Source organism: Gopherus flavomarginatus, chromosome 3 (genome assembly GCF_025201925.1).
Source record: "Gopherus flavomarginatus isolate rGopFla2 chromosome 3, rGopFla2.mat.asm, whole genome shotgun sequence".
Classification (NCBI taxonomy): domain Eukaryota; kingdom Metazoa; phylum Chordata; order Testudines; family Testudinidae; genus Gopherus; species Gopherus flavomarginatus.
Genome location: NC_066619.1, coordinates 149,151,073 through 149,177,090, shown reverse-complemented (window position 1 = coordinate 149,177,090; position 26,018 = coordinate 149,151,073). Strand labels below are relative to the sequence as shown.

Here is a 26,018-nt window from a genome sequence, read left to right as displayed (position 1 = left end):
AGAATATCAGGGTTGGAAGGGATCTCAGGAGATCATCTAGTCCAACCTGCTGCTCAAAGCAGGACCAATCCCCAGACAGATTTTTGCCCTAGATCCCTAAATGGCCCCCTCAAGGATTGAACTCACAACCCTGGGTTTAGCAGGCCAATGTTTAAACCACTGAGCTATCCCTCCCCGCAAAAAAGAAGGCATTGAGTCCAGCCCCCTGCCTTCACTAGCAGGACCATGTACTGAATTTGGCCCGGATCCCTAAGTGGCCCCCTCAAGGATTGAGCTCACAACCCTGGAGTTAGCAGGCCAATGCTCAAACCACTGAGCTAGCCCTCCCCATAAAATAAAATGTTGGTTCCTGTAAAGAAAAGTTGGGGATTCTGACACCTATGTCCCTCATACCAAACTGGGGCTTGCACATCACCTTTTCAGTTGCTTGGACTCTTAAAGAATGATGGAAGCGTATAATCCCATTCAAACAAACTGCCCAGGAAAGGATTGTAATGTAACTCAGTACCTTCCTTTTTATTTTTTCCTCCATGTCCTCAGCCAGGGCTCGATCCTGCAAAGTGCTGAGCACTCTGGTCCCAGTCCAACAAAGCACTTAACCACGTGCTTCGTTTCACGGATGCGAATGTTCCTGTTGCCTTGTGTGAGATTTCTCGTGCTTCAATGTCAGCATTTGCTTATATCATCTGCTGGATTTGAGTTGGAGTGCTCAGCACCATGCAAGACCCAGCCAGTCCTGGAGGAGGGGAAGCTGGATCAGAGGGAGGCTGAGAATCCTGGTGGGTGGAGCCCTCAAAATGTGGGGAGACATAATACTGTGCAGGGAAAACAGAGAGGAAGCAGAATGGAAGAAAATAACTTCCTGAGGCACATCACACTGTTAAAGTTAAAACCTTACTGTACTGAGAGTGCTAGGCATGCTAGAGGAGAGGGAAAAAAAGGGTGAGCTGACTGGAAGATTTCTTGACAAATTGTGGATCGATGGGTCTCATATCTTAGACAGGAGGTCAGTTAGAGAGGGGCTTGTATATTTCACCCACAAACTCCTCCATCTCTCTAGCAAGTGCCCATCACCATGGGCACTTGCTTGGTCTCACTTTGTCCGCAATGCATGTATTGATGTGAGCTGGTACGCTGCCCCACATCTAGTTTATCCGAAAATGCCTCTTTAAAATCCACATTCTGTGACTGTCTCTACAATGCTGGCCCATGTTCCTCCATCAAAGTAATTAGACCATTAAAATATTAATTATACATTAAAAAGCAGAGCTTACATGGTGGGTGGGTAACCACGGACTTCAATGAGATCAGAGTTAAGTCAATGCTGAGCACGCTTAAAAATCCAGCCGTATAAAACCATGTAATCTCGTGACTGTATCTGGCATAATCCTCATCATTTTCCCCTAACCAGCCTTCTTGTCTCCTGTCCAGCTCTCTGTATTGTTGCAAACTCTTCAGGATAGTGACTGTCTTGCTTTTTTGTCTGTAACTTGCCAATCACATTTTATGCCCCCTCTTGAACAATAATTAGTATATTAGAATATCCATAACAGAGGGAGTGGCAGCAGGATCGGTGAGTGGCATTTTCAAAAATGGCAGCATGGGGTAGAGGGTAGAGCATTGGACTGGGACGCAGGAGACTGGGATTATATTCCCAGGTCTATCGCTGGCCCGTTGGGTGACCTTGGGCCCATCATTTCACTGCCCTGTGTCTCAATTTCCCATTTGTGAAAAATGGGAATCATGATGGCTCTAAATGAGCTGTTACCACTCAAGAAAGATCTTGCAGGCTTCGTGAATAGTTCTCTGAAAACGTTCGCTGAGTGTGCAGCAGCAGTCAACAAAACTAACAGAATGTTAGGAATCATTAGGAAAGGGATAGATAAGAAGACAGTAAATATCATAGTGCCACTACATAAATCCACGCCCACCTATTGAATACTGTGTGCTGTTCTGGTTGCCCCGTCTCAAAAAATAAATAAATATTAGAATTGGAAAAAAGTACAGAAAAGGGCAATAAAAATAATTAGAGGTATGGAACCACGTCCATATGAGGAGAGATTAAAAAGACTGAGATTGTTCATCTTAGGAAAGAGACGGTTAAGGGGAGATATGAAAGAGGTCAATACAATTATGAATTGTATGGAAAAAGTGAATAGGGAAGTGTTCTTTACCCCTTCACATAACACAAGAACCTGGTGTCACCCAACGAAATTAATAGGCAGCAGGTTTAAAACAAACAAAAGGAAGTAGTTCTTCACACAGCGCACCATCCACCTGGGGAATTTATTGCCAGGGGATGTTGTGAAGGCCAAAAATATAAGTGAGTTTAAAAAAAGAATTTTATACGTTCCTGGAGGACAGGTCCATCAATAGTTATTAGCCAAGATGGTCACGGGCACAACCCCATGCTCAGTGTGTCCCTAAACCTCGGTTTGCCAGAAGCTGGGAATGAGTGACAGGGGATGGATCACTTGGTAAATTGCCCTGTTCTGTTCATTCCCTCTGAAGCACCTGACATTGATCACTGTTGGAAGACAGGATACTGGGCTATATGGACCATCGGTCTGGCTCTGTATGGCTGTTCTTATGATACTGACTTCCTTTGCATAGAGCTTTGAGATGTACTGATGAGATGAAAAGGACTGTATAAGAGCTGGGTATTATTAAATGCTCAGGTTTGGTCCAGTTCTGTTCCCGTGAAGTCCATGAAATAACAGGCTCTGGTGTGAGTTTAGACTTCATCACCATTTATCCTACCCGGAAGGCGTGTAAGCTAATGATTATATAGATCCTGTGCAGTTTGGTATGTTTCTTTCGATACAGCATTAGAGATATTTAGGGCTTGCAGGAGGGCTGCGCTTATGGTGAAGATGAGAAGTTTTGCACTTATTTGCTCTTTCATGTTCTCTGTTTTGAAGTTTGTTGGCAAAAATGTCTGAGAGTAAGTGTGTGCACCTATGGGCTGTGTGGGTTCTTGCTGCTTCTTTGAGACACTCAGCACATTCTTCTAGCTGATGCTGAGTAGTAGTGGTATGAATAAATCACTCCTATTTAAATGCTGTTAGACTTATGGAGGCCCAGTACCTCTACACATCAGGCATTAGTGATGGTCACTAGTGATTTTGGGAGTTCCATCAGTGGAAGAACTCCTCAAGTTGCATAAAAACTACAGGGCACAAGTGTGGGCATCAGATTTCTGAGCACTGAATTAGAGCCTAGGACCCTAATTCAGGAAATTTTCCCTGCTAAGGATAGTACTTATGCACATGCTTAACTTTAGGCACATGATTAAACATGGACTGAAATCCTGTTGACTTCAGTGGGAAAGTTAAGCACATGATCAAGTGCTGTCCTGAACAGGGATGAATTTAAGCACATTTTAGGATGGGGGGGGCCTAATTTGGGATCATTCCTCCCATGCAAACTCCTAAGTTTGATTTTAATTGGTTCTGGTGAAAGCCTGGCTAAATGAGCATTGGTGGTTAGTATGAATAATGTGGGATGTTGCCAAATTGAGGCCTGAAGTAGTGTGTGTAAGGTGTTGGTTAAAAGGTGTGTTGCACTGATGACTGTGGGATGGAATATCATACCTGCTCAGATGTGTGTCATGAGACAAGCCCAAAGACTGCTGTATCTAAAGGAGAGTTCTCTTTAGTTAAAGCAGCAGGAACATCTAGTTTTTCAAAGCAAAAGGATGACTGCTCTATCCTGGCTTCTGACTATGAAACGGGGTAGTAAGAAGGTCTGATGCTTATACAGGTAGAAAGCCAGACCAATTGATAATGGGCACAAGGTGAAAATAAGTGCATTTATTTCACATCTGCCTGGAGTGGTTACAATCAGTGCTTACATAAGCCATTTTCTTTGCAGTATTTTTGCCTTTTCAGGCAATGTAGACTGATTATTGATTAAAAATATTCTTTGAAGTAGATCAGTGTATCACAGCATTTTGGAAGATATACAGTGAAAGTGTAGGGATCATTATTAGATAAGCAGCCCTCTTCATGCAGGTTTGTCTGCCACACAATTTTTCTGCTAGTTTATCCAAAACTCAGGTGGAAATCCTTACCCCCAGGCTGACCCTTTTATGCTGGGTAAAAGAGCCATGGCCCCATAGACAAGCCCTAAAATCCTAGGTGTGGCCATGGGATGATTCCCTCACAGTGCTGGCACTGCAGAAGACTACCATAAAGCTGTGAGGACCTCATCACAAACCTTGGTGTAGATAGTGTGCTGGAGGCCAGAGTGCGCACAGCTGCAGAAATCTGGGGCAGTTCCTGAAAGCACAGCCAGGAGAGTCTGGGACCTCAGAGCTGTCTAAATTAGGCCAGGCCCTATCCATACCCTGAAGCAGCCCAGAATCAGGAGGGCACAGAAAGGCAGCTTAAAGCCACCATATGCCCCCCTCCCCGGTTGTGCATTCTGCACTGCGCCATAATTTCAGTAGAATCTTGGGCCAAATTCTGGAGATTTTGCTCATTTTTTACTTCAGTGGGAGTTGTACCTGCGGAAGGACTGAGCAGGGTTTTAAGATTTGGTTCCATTCATTTACCTCTCTAGTAGAAAGATTCACATTTACTTCAGTGGGAGCTGGGTGAGCGCTTGTCATTCTGTATGGAAATTTATTTTTTTATTGCGATTGATAACTGCCTAGAAAGTTATTACACCTAACCACTGTATCACATTCCTCTTAGAAATTGATATTGGATTAAAAACACCTTTTCCTACCATTTTTTTTGGATATTTAATGTCTTACAAAGCAACTATGTGGTATCAAACATTCCATCTAATTACACTCATTAGTGGCTTCTCCAGGACAAGTAAGTTTTAATTAAGTTGTACAATGTAAATCAATAGTCATTGTGCCTCCATTGCAATTTACAACAAGAATATACTGTTCTGAACAATTTAATTACAGCAATTGTGGTAGTGGGAATTACTGGTGACTCTGCCATTTTGTTTCAACAATCCTCTTTGACAATTTGCAAGCATATATTTGGGAGAGTTACTTAAAACGTTGATATTTATGTGTATTCTTTGTGTAAGCTTGCTGGGTGTTATGAGTGCAGAAGCTGCCCCACTGTATAACAGTACCTGGGCACTGGACTTTCTGTTTCAAGTGTATCCCACGTCCACTGAAGTCAACAGGAGGACTTTTCCCATTGAATTCAGTGGCAGCAGAATCTGACCCTTATACAATAACATCCAGAGCAGTGGAGAATAATTGGGTTAAATCATTTGGTGGGTTAAACAGGCAGCCAAGGAGGGGCTGGATCCTGACTATAACCCAGCATCCTCCAGGAAGCCATTCCTGGTCTTATGGTGCTCCAGATTGGCAGAAGAGCAAAGTCCCAATCTTGCCTTTGTTTAACCAGAAGGAATAAACTTGGAAGTAGCCCAGCCATCCAGCAGCTGAGCTGCTGAAAGGGACTAGAGAATTCTTGCTACACTCTCATGGAGATGTATTAGCTTAGACACAATCTAGGTGCCTGCTCTTGTGAGACAGCACCCAGGTACCGTGGTGATGAGCATTGTATGAATGTCTAGCTAAGCAACTAGTTTATAGGTACTGAGTGTAGCTCCAGAGTTAAGGTTGGGGTCATTTTTTTCACTTCAAGTAGGGGAATTTAAGCTTCTTGTTTAAAAAAAGCCATAGCAGGCCTCCCCCCAGTTTACAGCACATAATCTATGAGCAAAGACTGAATTTGCTGAGGATTTGTTTCAGTTAAATCTGTATTTCAGTAATTTAAAACAGAGTAATTTAAAATCCTCTGAGATTTTTTTTAAATTTCTTTTTATTTTAATCTCATTTTTTTTCACACTCTTCCAGTAAACAAATGACTTGTTACTAAACCTTCAAGCTTCTCACTGACTGATCTGTGAATAATAGGCATATTTGAAAAACTAGGTTCTAATGAAAACAAATTATTAATGATAGGATGTAAACAATTGTAATTACTCACCAGCCAAGTACAGCTGATCAGGTTATTTGCGAGTAGTGACATTGTGACATCAAAGGTGCTCAACCAATCCTCAGTATTCCTCTCACATTAATTTGCATACTGCAGTCCAATTGGCTGAATTGAGTGTGTTGATGTGGGGGGGGGCTATACACATGTCAAGAGTTTTCATTGGTCCACTTGATTATCTCTGTGCAGACAGAAAGCACAAAGGATTGATGGGAAAGCTATGAAGATAATGTAGCATATTATGACATGCTTAATGTTACATACACATGTTAGTTCCCCTTCAGAGTGAATGTTTATACTCCAAATAAGTGGTCTAATTTTCAAAGGGTGCTGAAAGCACAGCTGTTCCCATTGTCTACAAGAGGTTCTTTTGAGTGCTTAGTACCTTTTGAAAATCAGCCTTGTTTATTTAAATGCCTAACCAATGACTTAGGATCCTAATTTTAGGTAACCAGTTTTGAAAATTGTGGTCTGAGTTTATTTTTATAATCAGTGTGGTGGCCAGAAATGAAAGGCTGACTGAAAGAAGTGGCTTTGAGGAGGGATTTGAATGAGGAAAGTGAGGTTGTGTGGCATAAATATAAAATCTATTGTGAAAAGGACATCTGTTCATGGAAGAGAAGTGATTCTCTCTTCCATTAGGAGAGAAGCTTCCTCTTTGTCTGCAACTTTGTATGACAAGTTTCAGTCCTGAGACCATTTGTATCCAACAGTTTTACAGCTCTATAACCAGAGCTAATAATGCAAAGCACAACAAACTCTTAACTACAGAGACAGCACCAAGAGCTGCTGCAATTTTTCTTAGCTTGGCTAAGTGTGTGTAGATTTATTTTTTAATTACACTCACTATTTGGACTACAGATTTTAGGGAATTCATGAAAAAATGTTATAAGCTTGGGAATAGTTTATTGCTGTTTAATGTAAATTGTTTTTTTAATTGCTCGTTTGGCTTGCCAGGGCAAAATTCAGTGAATTTAGCCACAGTCAAGCAGCCTGCAATTTACTCCAGAGATGCACAGTCTTTAGTGAAGAAATAGGCTGGAACTTTTTCCCACAGTGTTGTGTAAGGACTGCTTCCTGCCCGCCACCATGTTTTACAAAATAATAAAGGGGCCCGCTCATTAATTTTTGAAGTGAGCTGCAACTTTACATTAACAGAATCATTTGCCCTCTTTGTTCCATTTATAAATTGCTAGTTGTTTGTTCTTTATACTGCCGTAATCCCATTGGGGCATCAAGGCCCCATCATGCTAGGGACTGTACGCACGTCATAAAAATGATGGACTCATGCCCCCCAAAGAACTTCGTCTGAAGCCCCAAGCTTGCAAAGAGTTACATGGACATGTCTGGATTTGTACAGCACCTAGCACCACAGGATCCCCCTGGTCCACAGCTGGGACTCGCAGGTGCTATGGTAATACAAGTAATTGAACTGCTTACCTGAGTAATGCTAGGCAGCTGCTTAAATGCCTGCAGGATTCTAGTCTAAACATTGCAATAACTTGTCTTGATTGTATCTTCTTTTAACAGCAATCAGATTCCCTTTCTGTTAATTGCCAAGTGCCCTTACCAGGGCCAGCGAAGCCTCATGTGTTTACTGATGCTTGTATCCATGCAGCCTCACTAAGGCTTTCTTCTTCTCGTTTCTGTTTAGTGAATTTACTGGACTCACGCACGGTCATGGGGGATCTGGGATGGATAGCCTACCCGAAAAATGGGGTAAGTCTCAGACATTTGTTTTCTGAAGCCAAGAGCAGCACTCATAGTTTCCATTTTGAATGTAGATTTCTGTGTTAAAAATTCCCCCAAGGGAATTCCTGGCAACAGGAGGGAAAAGAAACAAATCAAAACAACAAGCTGTGACTGGAAAAAATGAAGCTGCATGGTCAGGGATTGATTTATTTCTGCAGCATTGCCAGCCCCACATGTTCAAAAATCATGAGTCAGACCTCCCTCCCGCCCCAAATCATGACTTTTTTAAAAGTGATAAACTGGGAGTTCTTTTTCCTTCTCTTTTTAGAGCCATTAGGATGCACATGGGTCATGATTACATGCTGTTCTCTGCAGTTGTGGTGGGCCAGAAACTTACTCTTTGTTTTTAAATGAAAGCTGAGGATTTCACATGACCCCAGGAGCTGGCACTTCAAAAAAACAAACTTCAAACAGTCTTATGATAAAATTCCAAGCGTTGGCAACAGTGTAATGTCTTTATTTATATTTGGCCTTATTCTGCATCTTGTGAGCAGCCATAGTGAAAACTATGGGCTCACCCGTGAGAGTGAAGAATGCAAGTAAGGGTTTTTTTGTGATTCTAAGAGACCCATCATCCCCAGGGATTCTTTGCTGTGGTTTTGCCTTGTATGGATGGGGTTGATACTGCGATTGCACAGAGAATTTTGATGAAACAATGTGGGGCTTAATCCTGCACAGGGCTGAGCATTCCTGTGAGTTGCTGGGAATCCCCAGCTCCTGCACCAGTTGCTGAGTGGGACTCATAGGAGTCTTTAATCAGGAGAGGGTTCTGAAATACCATACCTGGAATTGTAGACAGTCAGCAGCTGTAAATGACTGCAGTGTCATCTTGGAATCGAATCTTGATTGGCTACTGATTGTCATGCAAATGACAATAATTTATATATGGAAACAGAGGCCTAATTTGAATTGGTTGTATGCCAGCAGTCACTGATAGCCAAAAGCTGACTGTAGTTGTCTTTGACTTCAGACATGTAAGAGATTGGAGAGAATGGAGAGTTTCTCCTGAACTGCACTAGGGGCCTGATCCAATTCTTTCCATTGATGTTAACAGAAATTGGATCAGGCCCTAAAGGCAGAGTTCCCCTTTGAGATGTGCATGGAGGATTTTGACTGTTGTACTGTGCTCTCTCTACGTGGGGGTAATGACACTGGCCTCCTTTGTGGATCGCTTGGAGATAGACAGATGAAAAAGTGCTCTATAAGAGCTAGGTATTATTACTACATGTGTGGGCATCTCAATGATCACATGCCAGCAGAACAACATATAGAGTTAAGATGAGCTGTGAAGACCTGAGTGGAGAATGTCCCGCTAACAAAAGATTTTTTAGGTACTGGATAATATATTATTATTTTCTATGGTGCCAACTCTTTCTAGTATTTCCCCCCACAGCATAAGACAGCAGTATTGTATTTTCAGCAATACTAAAACACTGTTACAGCCACGAGTGCAGAACTCATAACAGCCCGAATGTCCCGTAGATTTGTATGTGCATGTGCAATCCAGAGCAGGGAAGACGCTAACTGTTCTAAGCATAGGCCTCAGCTTTCTTTTTCCATTACCCAGAGAAGCTTTATATATTTACAGATTTACTTTCCAACTACCTCCCTTGGTTTAAAATCATAAGCTAGACCCATGAATACCAAATCAACTTGTAATTGAGTCAATAGAGAAGGGTTTGTTTCTTAAATTAACTTGCCCAAATCAATAAAAAGTGAATCAGGCAGTCAGAATTGGTTTTTGAATTGCCAGAAGTCCCTAAATTTCCTTCGTTTTCATGGGGCTTCATAAAAATTCATGAGGTCCAATTAGCCCAGTTGTCTGTTTGGCCTAACATATTGGCAGTATTTTTCAAGTGGTGAGAAGTATCTTTCTGATCTGCCTCCCCGACCCATTTATCACCTCTACAGTCAGCAAAGCTCCAGTCCTCTCATTTATGTAATATTTCTTTTAAATATCAGCCTGATGTAAATATTTAAAATAACGCTCAGCTTGGCATACAGATTTGGAAGTGGGGAGCTTTAATTTTAAAATAAGATCAGAGGAAGGTGGGCTATTCCTTGGGAAGCCAGGTTTCTCAAGACAAATTTGTTGTTCTCAGGACATCCTTTGAGGGGAAGGTTCAGGGAATACGCACCTCTGCAGGAAGCAAAGGAGAAACCTTTCCTCATGCAACACTTCCTGTCAGTGAGAACTGTGTCTGGATATAGTATATGTACTGGAACAACCCCTTTGCATCATTTTTCTCCCTCCATCTAATACCATCCTTCAGTTTCTATTCACTTCAAGAATTTTATGGCTACATTTATTATACGACTGTTGCAGGGATACTACAGTTACTATTATGATAATATATCCTCCTGAAACTCCTCCTTTCAGTAATTCATGCAGTGTTGCCGGTTCTCATGATTTTATCATGAGTCTCGTGAAAGTTAATATTTTGTTAAAGCTACAGCTGTTAGAATCAAGAGATTGCATGAGAATCTCGTCTTTCCTACAAAAGTAAACCTCTAGTCCTCATAGTTGCATAGGAAAGCGTGGGAATGTTGAGTGACTGAACCCTAAAAGCCAGCTCAGATACCAGAAGGCAAATAAAAATAGGACTCAAATTTATTAATTTAAAAAAAACCAAACCCTCATGATATTTAAGCTGATTTCATGATTTTTGGACTGGGCACATGATTTTTATGAACACTTATGATTTTCAGGACAGCATTAGACTCAGACTGAAATTCTCAACACTTGTCTTCAGTACAAAGATGAATAATTTTAGGGCGGTTTAGCAAAATGTTGTTATCCTGAGAATGACACATGGTAATTTTCATATTTTGAAATCAATTGGTTCCACGGGGTGGTTAGTATGGGCAATAATTTTGTCTACATCCTGTTACTGCAAATGATGATAACTTATTAGATGATAACTTATTATTTATATTGTGGTAGCAGCCTCAGTTTTGCTAAGCTGTTTCCAAATATACAGGAAGAAAATTCCTGTTTGGCCTTAATTCAGTCTGCTCCTGATCTCACCGTCACCAGTGAAATGCAGACTAGCGCCACTGGTGAAAACCACTCCACCTGCAAGCAGCTTGAGAAGTCAAATCTATGAAGGTGGAGGGGCAATCCAATCCAACCTGGAGCCAGGGCTCAGGGTTGTGCATGCTCTTCCCACAGCTATGTCTCCAGATAGAAATAAGCCATTTTTGCCATTTCTTAATTAATTACCGTGGGTCAGACCCACAGCTGGTGTCAATCAGTGAAACTTCATTAAAGCTTTGCCAATTTACACCAGCTCAGGTTATGGCCCATTGACTTTGTGGTTCTTGGGGAAAGCACTGGACTAGAACTGTCTGTCCAGTGGTCCAGTCTATTTAACTGCTTACCTATGGCACCCGGTAAAGTCTGGGTGGGTAGCAACCCTCCCTGAGTCATATCACTGGGCACTTGGCAGTCATGGATGGATTTTATTCTCTGAACACCCTGGAAGGTAAGGAAGTTTTATCTCCATTTTACAGGTGGGAAATGAGGCTTGGAGTAGACTGTGACTTACCCAAGGCTATGTAGGCAGTCTGTGGCAGAGCTGGGAATTGGACCCACGTCTCCAGACTCATAATCCAATGCCCGAACCCCTGGACTATCCTTCCTGCTATATATGGTGCTATTTTCTCCTCCTGGTTTCCCTGCTCTGCTCCTAGTACCTGGTAGCATAGCTTTCTCACTGTCTGCTATCCCTGGAGCCCCCTCCTTAACAGAGCACAGAGCCTGTGCGAAGCATTTCCCATGCTTGTATCTGTTAAAATCCTCACAAAAAGGTTGTGGAGGGGTAAAGCACAGGAAGTACCCACCCACGACCTGCCATCTGCTGAACTCTGGATCAGATCCCAGGGGGCCATCTGTAGACTATGGGTTAAAGAATCATAAAATCATAGAATATCAGAGTTGGAAGGGACCTCAGGAGGTCATCTAGTCCAACCTCTTGCTCAAAGCAGGATCAATTCCCAACTAAATCATCCCAGCCAGGGCTTTGTCAAGCCTGACCTTAAAAACCTCTAAGGAAGAAGATTCCACCACCTCCCTAGGTAACCCATTCCAGTGCTTCATCACCCTCCTAGTGAAAAAGTTTTTCCTAATATCCAACCTAAACCTCCCCACTGCAACTTAAGACCATTACTCCTTGTTCTGTCATCCGCCACCACTGAGAATAGTCTAGATCCATCCTCTTTGGAACCCCTTTTCAGGTAGTTGAAAGCAGCTATCAAATCCCCCCTCATTCTTCTCTTCTGCAGACTAAACAATCCCAGTTCCTTCAGCCTCTCCTTGTAGGTCATGTGCTCCAGCCCCCTAATCATTTTTGTTGCCCTCCTCTGGACTCCTTCCATTTTTTCCCCATCCTTCTTGTAGTGTGGGGCCCAAAACTGGACACAGTACTCTAGATGAGGTCTCACCAATGTCGAATACAGGGGAATGATCAAGTCCCTCGATCTGCTGGCAATGCCCCTACTTATACAGCCCAGAATGCCATTAGCCTTCTTGGCAATAAGGGCACACTGTTGACTCATATCCAGCTTCTCGTCCACTGTAACCCCTAGGTCCTTTTCTGCAGAACTGCTGCCTCGCCATTCGGTCCCTAGTCTGTAGCAGCGCATGGGATTCTTCCATCCTAAGTGGTCCTAAAGGGTTGATGATGCCTGAGGTGCCCCTTGATGCAGCACCTGGGCAAAGTTTTTATCCTATCACCACTACTGGCAGAGGGGACAATTTTGCCTTCAGCTCTCAGTTGCTGTAAATCTGGTTTCACTTCTCTGAATTACCCTAGAGTCACCTGAGAGCAGAATTATGCATGTAGTTGTGATCACGAGCTAAAAGACGTCCAGATAAACAAAAATCCCCAACATTTGTGGCTCGGCTTTCTTTATTAAAAATGGGCATGTCTAGCATACTTGCACTTTATACCCCTCCTGGCGCATTTCCTAGGGTACTTGGTAGATTTCAATAAAGCGAGCCACATTAGAAATTTATGTAGTTGTGGCTGTGACAATGATTAAGCTTGACAAGCAGCAACTGCACTTGCTTTTACTAAACATCCTTTTTTATTACATATCAAACCCACAGACATCGAAACAATGGGAAATGATGGAAGAGAAATATTTATACCAGATCCAGACAGGATCCAGAGAGGGGCAGATTCAGGGTAGGACACCCTGCAAGGCTCTTAGGTCTGGGTACACCCCACCCAGAACTCCCAGCAGACACATGCTTTACATCTTGTTTGATTTGGCCGTACAGAAGTGCACGTGCTTGTAATTACATCCGGCTAATTGCAACAATTGCCTTTTAAAGTAAACACTGGGGTTTAGTTGGCTCTATTTGTTCAGCAATTATGTCTGATATTTTTGTTTCGGTAGTAACAATCAGTTGGGTTAGTGTTTTTAGAACTTTCCCTCTTGTGGGTTTTTTTTAAACTTCCTTGCAAACACCTCTTAGGACTTTTTTTTTTCCAAATTAGAACATGACACACCTGCTGTACTTTTGTATAACCAGTCTTTTTTGTTCCCTGTTGATTTCTCTGAACTTCTGCAGCATGCAGCAGGAAACCCTCGATGGTCCTTTGAGACTCGGCTGTTTGCTGGGGCTCACTGCACAGCTACATGTTCTGGGTTTTTTTAAGCTGAGAGAGGAAAACAAACATGCACTAAGGAACCTTGTCTTGTGGAGATGTTGAGGATACTGGGTTTGCTGATAATTGTTCATTCATTGCAGCAGATACTAAAGAGTTGACTAATTAATTACATTTGTTCTGAAAGAGAGAAAACAGTTGCCCCTGCCGATGAAAGCAAACCCGGGCAAAACGCATATGTCAGTGGGGAAATTCAGCAGAGCTGACCTTGCAGATGTCTATTGTCTCAGTAGGGGGGAGTGCTTGGTTTTTGATGAGCAGTGTTTCTGGTTCGTTCTTCTGAGAGAGCTCCCCTTATGTGTATGTCTTTTGAAGTTAAAAATAACTAAGGGTTAGATTAGTCAGCATGGTTCATGAATATATTTGAGTTGCTCTTTCTCGTTCTGAGTGGAGCCTGAGATTTTGCATTGAAATCCCTGCACTGTTGACTGATTTTAGGGTAGAAATAATAATAATTTTCAAAAAAAAGGAGGGATGGAAGAACAAGGAGGATTTTGGCACCATTGAGCCATGTCATGTAGCTTTGATTGTAACTGGCATATTTAGGGCACCACAGTTGGAAACCTCTGTTGTTTCCAGTGAATGCGGCTGTTAAGTTGTGAACAATGTTGAAGGCAGAACAGAGAGAGACACTAAAAGGGTGAGGCTGGAATTCATGCTAGCAGTGGGGAGTCTAGTAAAGATGAAAATAATACTGAAAATATACATTAGCACTTCTCCGCCCTTAATTTGGCTAGGAATGCAAAAAGAATTATGCTACAAGAGGAATAAATATGATAAGTTGCACACATCTTTGGAGGAAAATTGAGGCAATCTGAAGCAACATTTTAATATTTTAAAAGGAATATTTTAAGGGATGATGTCAAGTGTAATGGGGCAAAATACAACCTACCATTTTCACAAGATTACATGTTATATCCTTTGGGAACGATAGCTCTGATCTTTTACATGCTTACTTGCTAAACTTTACACACATGATTGGTTCCCTTGACGTCAGCTGGGCTGCACATATGTGGTAAGTTAGACTCTTATATAAGTGTTTACAGCATTGGGTCCTGGTGCCTTAGCGATGGAAGAGATCATATAGCCAATGTCTGTCATCCCATTCTCTTGCCTAATGGCCATGGTCCCATGGTAGCATCATTTTCTTTTTGGCATCACCTCTTTTAAGGACCAATGTGCTTGGTCTACATAGGCCCAGTGCTATCTTTTTGCAACAAAGTTTGCAATCTTCTATTGCATGGTAATGATGACAAACATTAATCACTTGTTTGTTAAGCAACACCATTGTGATTATTTAAATAAACTGCTGGGCCCATTGTGTGTGTGTGTGGTTCTGTCTGTCTGTCTGTCTGTCTGTCTATCTATCTATCATATATACAAACAAATGATAGTAGCTTTATATATATCTTACATACTGATTCTGATCTCACTTACATATCTCTAACTGTAGACTTGAGTAGAGTTACTCTGACATACAGTTGTATACCTGAGGGTCACATGTAACCACTGGTGTCTAAGCTGAAGTAACATCATTGACTTTAACAGAGTTGTGCCCCCTTATACTAGGGCTGAATTTGGACAAATAACAAATTATATACATAAATAAACCATCATTTCCTGTTTGTTAAAATTAGGCCTAACGTAAGTGGGCACAACTCTGTTAAAGTCAATGACGTTGCCTCAGCTTACACACCTGTGTTTATCCCACAGACCTTCATATAAAACAAACCTTATCGCATTCTTTGGCAAGGTAACAAGCCTCGTGGATGGGGGGAAGTGGTAGATGTGGTATATCTTGACCATGTTGACCATTAGTAAACTTACTAATGTTTAGTAAGGCTTTTGATACTGTCTCACATGACCGTCTCATAAACAAACTAGGGAAATACAACCTAGATGGAGCTACTATAAGATGGGTGCATGATTGGCTGGAAACCTGTTCCTGGAGAGTTGTTATCAGTGATTTGCAGTCAAGCTGGAAGGGCATATCGAGTGGGGTCCAGCAGGGATCAGTTCTGGGTCTGGTTCTGTTCAATATCTTCATCAGTGATTTAGATAATGGCATAGAGAGTACACTTTTAAAGTTTGCTGATGATTCTGAGCAGAGAAGGATTGCAAATGCTTTGGAGAATAGGATTAAAATTCAAAATGATCTGGACAAACTGGAGAAATGGGCTGAAGTAAATAGGATGACATTTAATAAGGACAAATGCAAAGTACTCCACGTAGGAAGGAACAATCAGTTGTGCACATACCAAATGGGAAATGGCTGCCTAGAAAGGAGTACTGTGGAAAGGGATCTTGTAATGCTGTTGCATAAAAGCAAACATCATTCTGGGATGTATTAGCAGGAGCGTTTGCTTTTTTGCAACAGTGTTATGAGATCCCTCTCCACAGTACTCCTTTAGTACTTCTTGTGTAATTTTTCTGTTCTACTCTGCACTGATACGGCCTTTGCTGGAATAGTGTGTCCAGTTCTGGCCACCACATTTCAGGAAAAATGTGAACAAACTGGAGAAAGTCCAGAGAAGAGCAACAAATATGATTAAAGTCTAGAAAATATGACCTATGAAGGAAGATTGAAAAAAATTAGATTTGTTTCGTTTGGAGAAGAGAAAACTGAAGGGCCATGTATTCAAATACACCTCTACCCTGATATAACACGGTCCTTGGGAGCCAAAGATTCTTACCCCGTTATAGATGGAAACCGCGTTATATTGGCTAGGGAAGGCTCCTGGTCCGCTGACCCCCCCCCCAAGTCCCTCTGCCCTTTATCCAACCCCTCGGCCCCGGCCCAGCACCCGTAGAGCAGTATGTCAGAGCTGTCCCTAGAGAGGTGCGGGGCTCAGGACAAATCAGCCTCCCCACTAGTCTTCTTACCATCCGCCCAGTGCTCCTGCCTGCCGGACCACGGCTTGCCTCCTCACCTCACCTACCCACCCGCCTGCCTGCCGCTCGCCTCCCTACTGGTCTCCTCACCATCTGTCCAGTGCACCTCCCTGCATCCACCAGCCTGCCGCTCTCCTGCTTGCTGTCTTCCCACCCGCCTGCCTCCTCACCCTCCTTCTGCCTGCCGCTCACCTCCCCATTTGCCTCCTCACTCCGCTTGCCCTCCCGCCTGCATCCCACCCTTAACATGCCGCTCAGAGCAGAATGTCAGAGCCAGACATGCTGATCCACCATAGCGCGCAGCCCCGCCCCCTAGAGTGCAGCTTTACTGTGTTATATCCGAATTTGTGTTATATCAGGTCATGTTATATCGGGGTAGAGGTGTACAGAAAAGGTTGTTACAAAGAGGAGGGAGAAAAATTGTTCCTTTTAACCTCTGAGGATAGGACAAGAAGCAATGTGCTTAAATTGCAGCAAGACATGTTTAGGTTGGACATTAGGAAAAACTTCCTGTCAGGATAGTTAAGCACTGGAATAAATTGCCTAGGGAGGTGGTGGTATCTCCATCACTGGAGATTTTTAAGAGCAGGTTAGACAAACACCTGGCAAGGATGGTCTAGATAATACTTAGTTCTGCCATGAGTGCAGGGGACTAGACTAGATGACCTCTCGACATCCCTTCCAGTCCTACGATTCTATGATATACCAGTGCATGTCAGAGTAACTGCGAAGTCTACAGCTGAAGAGGTGCATGTGAGATCAGAATCAGTGTGTGGTTATAGCCCCAGACTGAATCTTGGCCCCACCTAAATACACATGCCTTGTGTGAGATCCCCCTCACCTCGCCAAGCGTATTTATTCTGAGCTTGTTCAAAAAGCCACTTTCTCCTTATTAAAAATCCTTCCTCAAGACCCATTCCTTCTGTGATGCCTGCAAGAAATTAGCAACCTCAGAAATTAAATACGTCTATTTGCCATTATTTAAAAATAATCATTTCTACATCACGCTACAGAGCACTCCTCACTATGTAGCCTTATAATGTTATTGATGACCTTCCTCTCTAACCCCTTCTTTCCATCTGGTTATCGCCGCTAATTGCATGCTGCCTGAAATTAGGCTCCGATCCTTCCCCATGCTCGTGGACCTCCGAAGCTGTGCGGCGTCATTGAAAGCAATGGGCTGTCACCCAAGCAGAGCAGCTTGTAGGGTGATTCCTTAGGGCCTTGATCTTGCCAAGACTTATGAACATGCACTGGGGGCCTGATCCATGCCCACTGAAGTAACTGGAAAGGTTTCCATGTTGTCAGTGGACATTGGATCACGTCAGAATAGCTGAGTTCAGTGGGACTGTTATAGTGTGTAAAGTTAAGCAGATGTGTGAGTCCTTGTAGATTTGGGCCTTAGTCCGTTGGCAGCTTGGGGGAAAGGATCGTAACTTGTTAACTGCGTGTGAAGTGCTGAGCATACTCTCAGGTGCTATAAAATAAATGACTATTAATAGTAATGTGAAAACAAATCTTTTTCGTTACTAGCCTTATGTTAATTTCTTGAGCCAATATCATAGAAGAACTTGATGCATCTCAGTAAATGAAGTTGTCAGAATTAGGTTCCTCTGTATGGGCACGTTGAATAAACAATCTCATATCATGCTGAAACACATTCGTTTTTCTCCAGCATCCAGGAATTAAAATTCAGGAATCAAAGCACTTCGAATGACGTTATCTTCGAAGAGCGTTGTGTTCTCTTTGTCTCATGCACAACTTCAGGCATTTTTGAATCTAATGTGTTTTTAGTAATGACATTCTAACACTATATATAGTTAGTGCGATCCTGAATAATATTAAATCTTCCTGGATTAAACACCACTGTTACAGCACTCACGTTAGAAAATGCAGGTCTTTAAAACCTGAATTAGAGTTTATAGTTTGTGTTGCCCAGTTTAAAGCATGTACCCATCTCTTCACATACCGGGCATTCCACCTATCACTTAACCACATAAGCCATTTGTATGGCTAAGAAACACGTAGTCCTGGTCTTGTTCCATTAGCTTGCATGTGTTTTTACTCTAGATACTTGCATTGTGGCTAACAATTAATTCAAGATTGCAGTAAGCTTTCATTTTTTATAATGGAGGCAATTGGTGGATTTTTTTTTAAATTTTATTTATTATAAATTTTTTTTTTTGCTGACTAGCTCTGAAAAGCTCTGACCCAAAGCCCACTGAAGTCAATTGGAGTCCTTCCACTGACTTCGCCGAGCTTTGGCTCAAGACCAAAAAACAACTGGACTATTTTTTTTGCTCAAATTTTAAACCTTGACAACTGCAGACGGGGACAAACCCTATTAAGTTCCGTCTGGAAGGTGAAAGTTCTGGAATATTATAAACTTTTGAAAAAAAGGTGCGAGAATAGAAACCGTGGGAAGTGGGATTTTCTGGAGCTGTGATCATTAGCCTAACCCTGCTCCCCTTCAAGTCAGTGGGAGCAGAGTTAGTTCAATGCTTAGTGTTTCTGAACTCTCCCCTGCCCCCCCCTCCGCACGTGTAAGAGGAGTAAGGCCTTGGAGAGAGAGGTTTCCAGTTGACTGTCTTTGAATAACTGCAAACTCCAGCTATGTGACTGATCAAGCAGAGGATATCCCTGTCGTTAAGCGCTTCTAATAAACTTTCTGCTTCAGCTTCATATTGCTTAGCAGAGCTGGTCACAGGGTGGATTGATTTAAATCTGCAATTTAAGTAATGATTTTAATCACCAGGTGGAAAGGCTTGATTTAAATCATTTATTTTAATCAACTTTTCTATTTGTACTTCAGTTATTTCCTAAAGAGAGATGGAGTCTCATTGGTTGATATAACCATTAAAACATGTTGATTAGCAACTAGATAGAACCTTTAGACTAGATTTGGTGCATATTTCTGCTACCTAGGAGTGTATACTGTAACAATATACATTTATTTAAGCAAATATATAGCTTAAGTTTCATTTTCTTATTGATTCTACATTTTATTGTGTCAGAAAGTAGTCAGAATATTTACTAGATAACTTTTTGCTTATTTGCATCAAGATGCATTGGATGATAACTGGAATTTAATTAGAACCACCATAAAGGGTTTATTTTAAAAAAAGAAAAACTTATTATAAACTTATTATAATTTCAAATAATGAAATCAAAACAACTCCAATTCAAATAAAAATATATATATATATTTATTCCCCACAAATACTTTTTTTTCTTACTCACTCTGACTAGCCTGGAAATCCCCAATCCCCCTTGAAAAACAGGTGGGATTTTCCCCCCAGAAAACTGAAGGTTTTTGTTTCAAATGCTGAAATCCAAAAATCTGTTGGTTTGGGGGTTTCTTTCAATGAAAACTCAAATGGCTTAATTGAAAACACATCTTTCCCTCCAAAAAAAAAATTGTTTGCAACAAAACCTCATTTTTGATTGAAAAAACAATGGTCCAGCTCTATTATCTAGTGTATGGTCTCCATCTTCTACTGGGACAAAATGTTATAACGATACAACGTTATTGTTTCTTATTACCGTTCAAGGTATAGAAACAGTCTGACATTAAGTACAAGTTACAGAAGGTATAACAAATATCCACTTTTGGTGGTCCTGTGTGTTTTTTTTTATTTCAAAGCACCCACCAGAGTTATATGCTCCCATCACTTCCAATGCCACAAGGAAAATTGATAGCGTTACTAACTAGTATTTAAATGGAACCAAATTTGCACAGAGAGGTATCACTGTAGCGGCATTGCTGACACCACTTCTGTCAATCATCTCTGCTTGTACTGCTGTGACATCACATGCTGAGATGCCCCTGGGATTTATTGTAAGCCTCCCATGAGCTGTATGGTGAGTATAAAAGAATTAAAGAGCACCACGGGGCTCAGGTCGCTGCTGCAGCTTGCTGTGCCCTGTCAGGTAACTGTTCTTTTAAAAAAAACAAAAAAAAAAACCCTACTGCTGCAGACCTGGAAGAGTTATTAGCATTTGCTGGAAGAGAATCTACAGACTTCCCTACGTATAATTAAGCTTGAAATTACTCTTCTATTTTTATTTAAAATACAAAATACAGTTAAGTGAACGTGTCCCCTGTGGCTGAGCTCAAGGATAGATTCAGAGGTGAATGAGAGCTGGAGACATGAGAGAACAATCTTTTTTCAATGTGAGTGAAGTTCATAGCTGGTCTATATTGACACATGAGTTTGTATGCTTGTGGCAGCCACTCCTGCCATCCAGGGCGGGCAACTGCTACCTAAGGGCTCAAGCCCGCTCTCATTGCATGAATGAACAGCCATTCTGCCTCGGCCTTTGGATCAAGCCCTAAAAGTGAGGAAGAACAGTAGCCCACAATGTGTGTGAGGGGGAAATATCATCATGTCGTCTGACTTGCCATAATATAATTTATCACTATTTAAGGGTCCAATCCTTCAAATTCTTGAGCGTGTTGGTAGCATTACTCAGGCAACTAGCCCAAATGAACTCAGAGGGACTGCTCACTTGGATACAATTACTCGTTTGTGCGTCTGCAGGGCCAGGCCATAAAGATAGTGAAATCCCTAAGCCTTACCCCCTGTTAACGACTGTTAAGTAGGGCGATAGAGGGGTCTGGAGCTTTTGTTCTCTTGCAGATGGAACTGAGTGTTTGTTCAGTCTGTGCCTCATCCTCAGGCTGTCAGCCAACACTTCATTCTGTGATGGCAACTTCCTCCCACGATGGGCCCAGCTCTCTCTCCTTTTCTGAGGCCCCTTGTGGCGTGTGCCTGCACACAGCAGTTTGGGGCGCTAATTACATGACACTAACATGTCTACACTGCTGCTGCAGGTATAATTTCCAGCTCGAGGAGACATACTTGCAAGAGCTCTGATCAAGCTAGCATGGTAAAAATAGCAGAGTAGCCACTGCGTTGTGAGACCAGAGGTACGTGCTTAGGGTAGTTAGTTGTTTGTGACCTGCAGCTAGGACGCTGTTTTTGCCATGCTTTCTCAATCAGAGCTAGCCTGGGTATGTTGTCTTGAACTCAGAATTACATTTCCAGCTCCAGTGGAGATGTGCCCTGATGACTCTGTTACATCCGGGACTCTCCTGGCTGCTGCTAGCCTGATGTGTGAACATCTCAAGATCATTCTGAAAGCGAGGCCATCAGTTCAGTAACTTGCTACCTTGCCAGAGGGCTAGCAGAATGGTCCCCAGAGACATGGCACTTGGTCTGTTTTCTCCCATATGGAATTATTAGTCCTCAGTTAATCACAGCAAAAATTCAGTCCTGGATGTTTTTTTTTCAATATACACATTGTTGTTCAGTTTAATTTCATTAGCTTTATTTTCTCGAGGAGCTGAAACGATGCACACTTCAGATTTTTCAGGTTTCAGACCTCCAAGCTGTTTATGCTTGGCCAGCTGTCAAAGCTCATTGCAAGATGTATAATTTTAAGTGTTGTTATGAATTGTGGGGCATGCACTGCCTATTCTTGCTGATTATAACATGCAAATATATAATAAGCCAGTAAATCATAGCCAGTGCTATGATTACAAATCATTACAATAATGCAAGATTAGTCAGTTTATGTCACAAATCCTTCTCGATTGTACAATTAAAGCCATAGCCACAAGTATAATCCTGTGAGATAAAGTCACTTCATTACCAAACCGTCTCCTGGTTTACGGTTTCCTTTATTCTGATGCCAGACTGAATAACTGAATGGACTTATGCAATTAACCTTAATGGTGGCATATCTGCTTTTTGTTTCTCCACTAATTCTGGAGTTTATTTTACATCTTTAAAAATATGGATTATGGTTAAGATAATTATCAGGCAAAGCCCTGATGATTTCAATCCCAGCAGCAGGAAAATCAATACAAATGATTTTTAAGGAAAGTATAAGGGAGCATAATTAGTCACTGGTGCCCATCAAAATAAATGTATTGTCAGGTGATTTAAAAAAAACGACTTGCAATTTTCCGTACATAATACTAATGTGCTAGGATACGTGACTGCGGACAGATCAATGCTTTCATGAGAGGGGGTGGGGGTGGGGAAAGGATGTATAATTCGGGATAGGCAAACCACTCCAGATAAATCAAGACCAACCCCCTTCTCTCCAGACTCTGCCTGATCCCAAACTAAATCTTTTCAGGCTTGGAAATACTTGAGTAATCCCCATGCCCATGGCCTCCTTGTATTTTTCACTGTTGCATAACTCTGGACTTCCTAGTCTCATGTAAGAACAGAAGCCGGAGAGCCAAAGCAGTGTGAGAAGAGTATTCCCCTGTAAGGTTCAGCCCAGGCTGGATGATGATAGGGGTTTGAGTTCTCCTCATAAACATCCAGAATGGGATGATCAGAGTTGCCATGGGGATATGGATGAGACAAGGTGGGTGAGGGAATATCTGTTGGTCAGAGAGACATGCTCCCTTATACAGAGCTCTTCTTCATATCTGGGAAATGTACTCAGAGAATCATAGCTAAATACATATCCTGAGAGCAACAGTTACAACAACACTGTATACAACAGGGAATTTAGATGTTTAATTCCTGTTAACTTTAATGGGATTTGAGCAACCTAATCCATTTGGTAGGGTGGAAAGCTCACAGCTCCTAGCTTACAAGGCCATGTGACAATCCACCAATAACAGCTCCTGGTGTTTCAGCCACGTTGGGACAAATATAAATCAAAGTTCCCACCTGCTGTACATATACATTTATTTAAGAATGTTTCGTTTACTCAGAACACAGGGAATGTTGTCTTATTCTCCTGGGAATGTTCATATTTACTTGTGTCAATGTGACATTTTTCAGTTATTTTTAGAGGCTGCTAAGACCCCAGCTCAGTGTATATGTTTTAACCCAGAGAAGATTTGCTGCTCTTAACGAATTTGTTTATGATGCTGAATATATAAAGGCGGTGAAAGGCCAGCACTGTCCAGAGTACTGAAGAGAGACCAGGTTCTCCAGCGTCTGACAAGTATAAATGGCCCAAGCTGATGTTCAATTGACAGAGCAAAATACTCTTTGCATGACCTCAGCATTCACCCTGTTTTACTGTCAGCTAGACCAGTTCCAACAGCTGACTGGAACTCTGTACCCCAGCAGGAAACAATAACTGAGTCCAGAAAACCTGGAACAGGCATGTTACAGAAAAACAGACTTTTCTTAAGAGAAGAAACCTGCAGCCTTACCATGAGAATTGGCAACACTTTTTGGACTCTACTGAAAATGTCCAGCTTAAAAAATAAAAAAATCTAATTTTCTGGCCTTGGTTTTGCTGGCGTAGAACTCTCTGTATCGTATAGTATATTTTCTTTATATAGAGAGCAGTGAGAACGATAGCGCTATGCCACACCCTCCTTTTGTTTTAAAGAGTACACCAAGAATAAATTGTAAGACACTTTCTATTTACATATTGTTATAAAACTGCACTGCTACCACACCCTTACGCTAGGCTGCTATTGGCGAGTGAGCTGTTGTTTTTTGTTGTTTTTATTTTCTGGAGTACCCGTGAGAGTTGAGTAGTGATCAGTATCCCAGCATTTCAGGCGCAGTACAGACAGAATATCAGACAGCCTGTGCCCCAGTAAGCGAACAGCGTAAATAGACAAGACAGGAAAAGGAAGCGAGTGTGATTACACCTATTTTGTAGATCTGAAACTAAGACACGGCCAGGGGAAGTGACTTACGGAGATCACACAGGGAATCTGTGGCAAAGCCAGGAATTAAACCGTAATCTTCTGAGACCTGGTTTCAGTCCCATAAACACAAGATTGTCCTCCCTACAACCTTTCCTGTGAGTTCTATTTTTAGTCTTTTGATATTACTTTCTTGTGCTTTGCTTTATCTGTTCTTCAAAACCAGAAATCAACATTCCTACTAATAGAGAAAGGAGTCTGAGTCAGTCACTGCTGACACATTTCCTTTCACTGTAGCCCAATCCTTCTCTGCCAGGCATACACTGTTACATTTCTAAGCACCTAACTATTTTGTTGCTTTAATTGTGTTTTTTTCCCCCTTCATTACGAACGAAATCAAGAAAAGTGTAATCAATATAATAATAATAAAAAAAGAAACTCAGCAACCCCACACTGTTTAAAATTGTTAATTAAAAATCATTGTTAATTAAAAATCAACATTCTTGACGTGCTGTTTCTCTCTGAATTATAATTCCATGTTCCTACTTGGCTAGATCAGTAAAATAAAATAAAAATAATGATTTGTTAACAAGAGCATGTGTCTGGTTTTTATTTCCATTTCAAAGTAAGGGCTGGGTTGAAGGTTGCTGCTTTCGTAGATTTGTAGGTTTTAAGGCCGGAAGGCACTATTATAATTATTTGATCTATTCTCCCGCACAGCACACTGAGTGGCTCTAGGATAGAACCAGTCACTTCTGTTTGAGCAAGAGCTCATCATTTAGATATAATAGTAACACTGGGGTAGTGCTTTTCATCAGGAGATCTCAAAGTGCTTTACAAAGGAAGTTAGGATCACTGCCATTGGAAAGACATCCCATTTTGGTTTAAAGATTTCAGATAATGGGGAATCCCTCACATCCCTAGGGAATCCAGTGTTTAATGACCCTCCACTGGAAGAAGTTTGCACCTTGCTTCTAGTCTGAATATGTCTAGCTTCAGTTTCCAGCCACTGGTTCTTATTAAGCCTTTTTTCTGCTAGATGAAAGAGCCCGCCACTGTCAGCATTCTCCTCCCCACATAGGTACTTATAGACGGAGAAAGGCTACCTCAGAACCTTCTCTTCTTTAGTCTCACGACCGGTCAGATTTTCCAAGTCTTGAATCATTGCAGCTCTCTTCTGAACCCTTTTCCATTTTCAATATCCTAGTTGAAATATGGACACCTCTGCTGGACGCAGTGTTCCAGTGGCCTTTGCAGAGGATTGCATTTGCTCTCTTAGCCGCCTAATCATTCTACAGGCTCCTGTTGATTTGGTTCTTTAAATAATGTTAGAGACACGAAAGGGGAGCTGAGGACAAGGAAAAGGGAGCAGAACATTCCCATTGCAGTGGAACCCAGCTAGGAGGCTTAGGGTAATTTATTACCTTCTTGCCTCAACATGAATGCATTGGCAAGACAGGTGCATATTGCTGTTTTGGAAGAAGATAGGGAGCCAGTTGCTGCTTGGGCATGTACGGGAAGAGAAACAACATCATGGGCCCATTGGTGAGTGTGGAGGAGAGAAGACAACTGAGGGTATGTCTACATTGTTTAAAAAACACCATGGCTGTGAGTCTCAGAGCCTGGATCAACTGACTTGAGTTCCTGGGACTCATGCTATGGGGCTAAAATTAGCAGTGTACACGTTCCTCCTCCTCAGACTGGAGCCTGGGCTTTGAAACCCAGCCAGGGGGGTGGTCTCAGAGTCTGGGCGCCAGCCTGCATGGGAATGTCTGACACTGCTAGACCACAGTGTGAGCAGGTGACCTGGGCTCTGTCACTTGCTGCCATGTTTTTTCGGTGTTGGCGTACCCTGACATTGCTCATGGGGAGAAGGGTGAAGGAGAAGAGTAGCTAGGAGGGGAAACTATTCACGGTTCGGAAAAGCTGATCTACCGTACGTACAGAATGGTCAAACACAGAGGCTCAGATGTCCCAAATGGTGCAGCAAGGACTGGAATCCTTCTGTCCTGCGAGGAGCACCTCGCCCCACTCTCTTAGCCCAGGCACAGTGCTGTATTCTCCAGAGACAGCCACTGCCCTCCTTAGCTG

At 42.1% G+C, this 26,018-nt stretch overlaps 1 protein-coding gene across 12 annotated transcripts in view; it reads left to right on the top strand.

Annotated features, from left to right (window-relative positions):
* EPHA5 (EPH receptor A5) overlaps positions 1-26,018 on the top strand; it is a 420,893-nt gene that overhangs the window by 16,246 nt on the left and 378,629 nt on the right. For all 12 annotated transcript variants that reach the window (XR_007773661.1, XM_050948232.1, XM_050948231.1 and 9 more), the window contains exon 2: positions 7,627-7,691. Coding sequence is in view for 11 of the 12 variants with exons in the window: in XM_050948232.1 (XP_050804189.1) it covers positions 7,627-7,691 (65 nt within the window). In the remaining variant the exon portion in view is untranslated. The remainder of the gene's footprint in view (positions 1-7,626; positions 7,692-26,018) is intronic.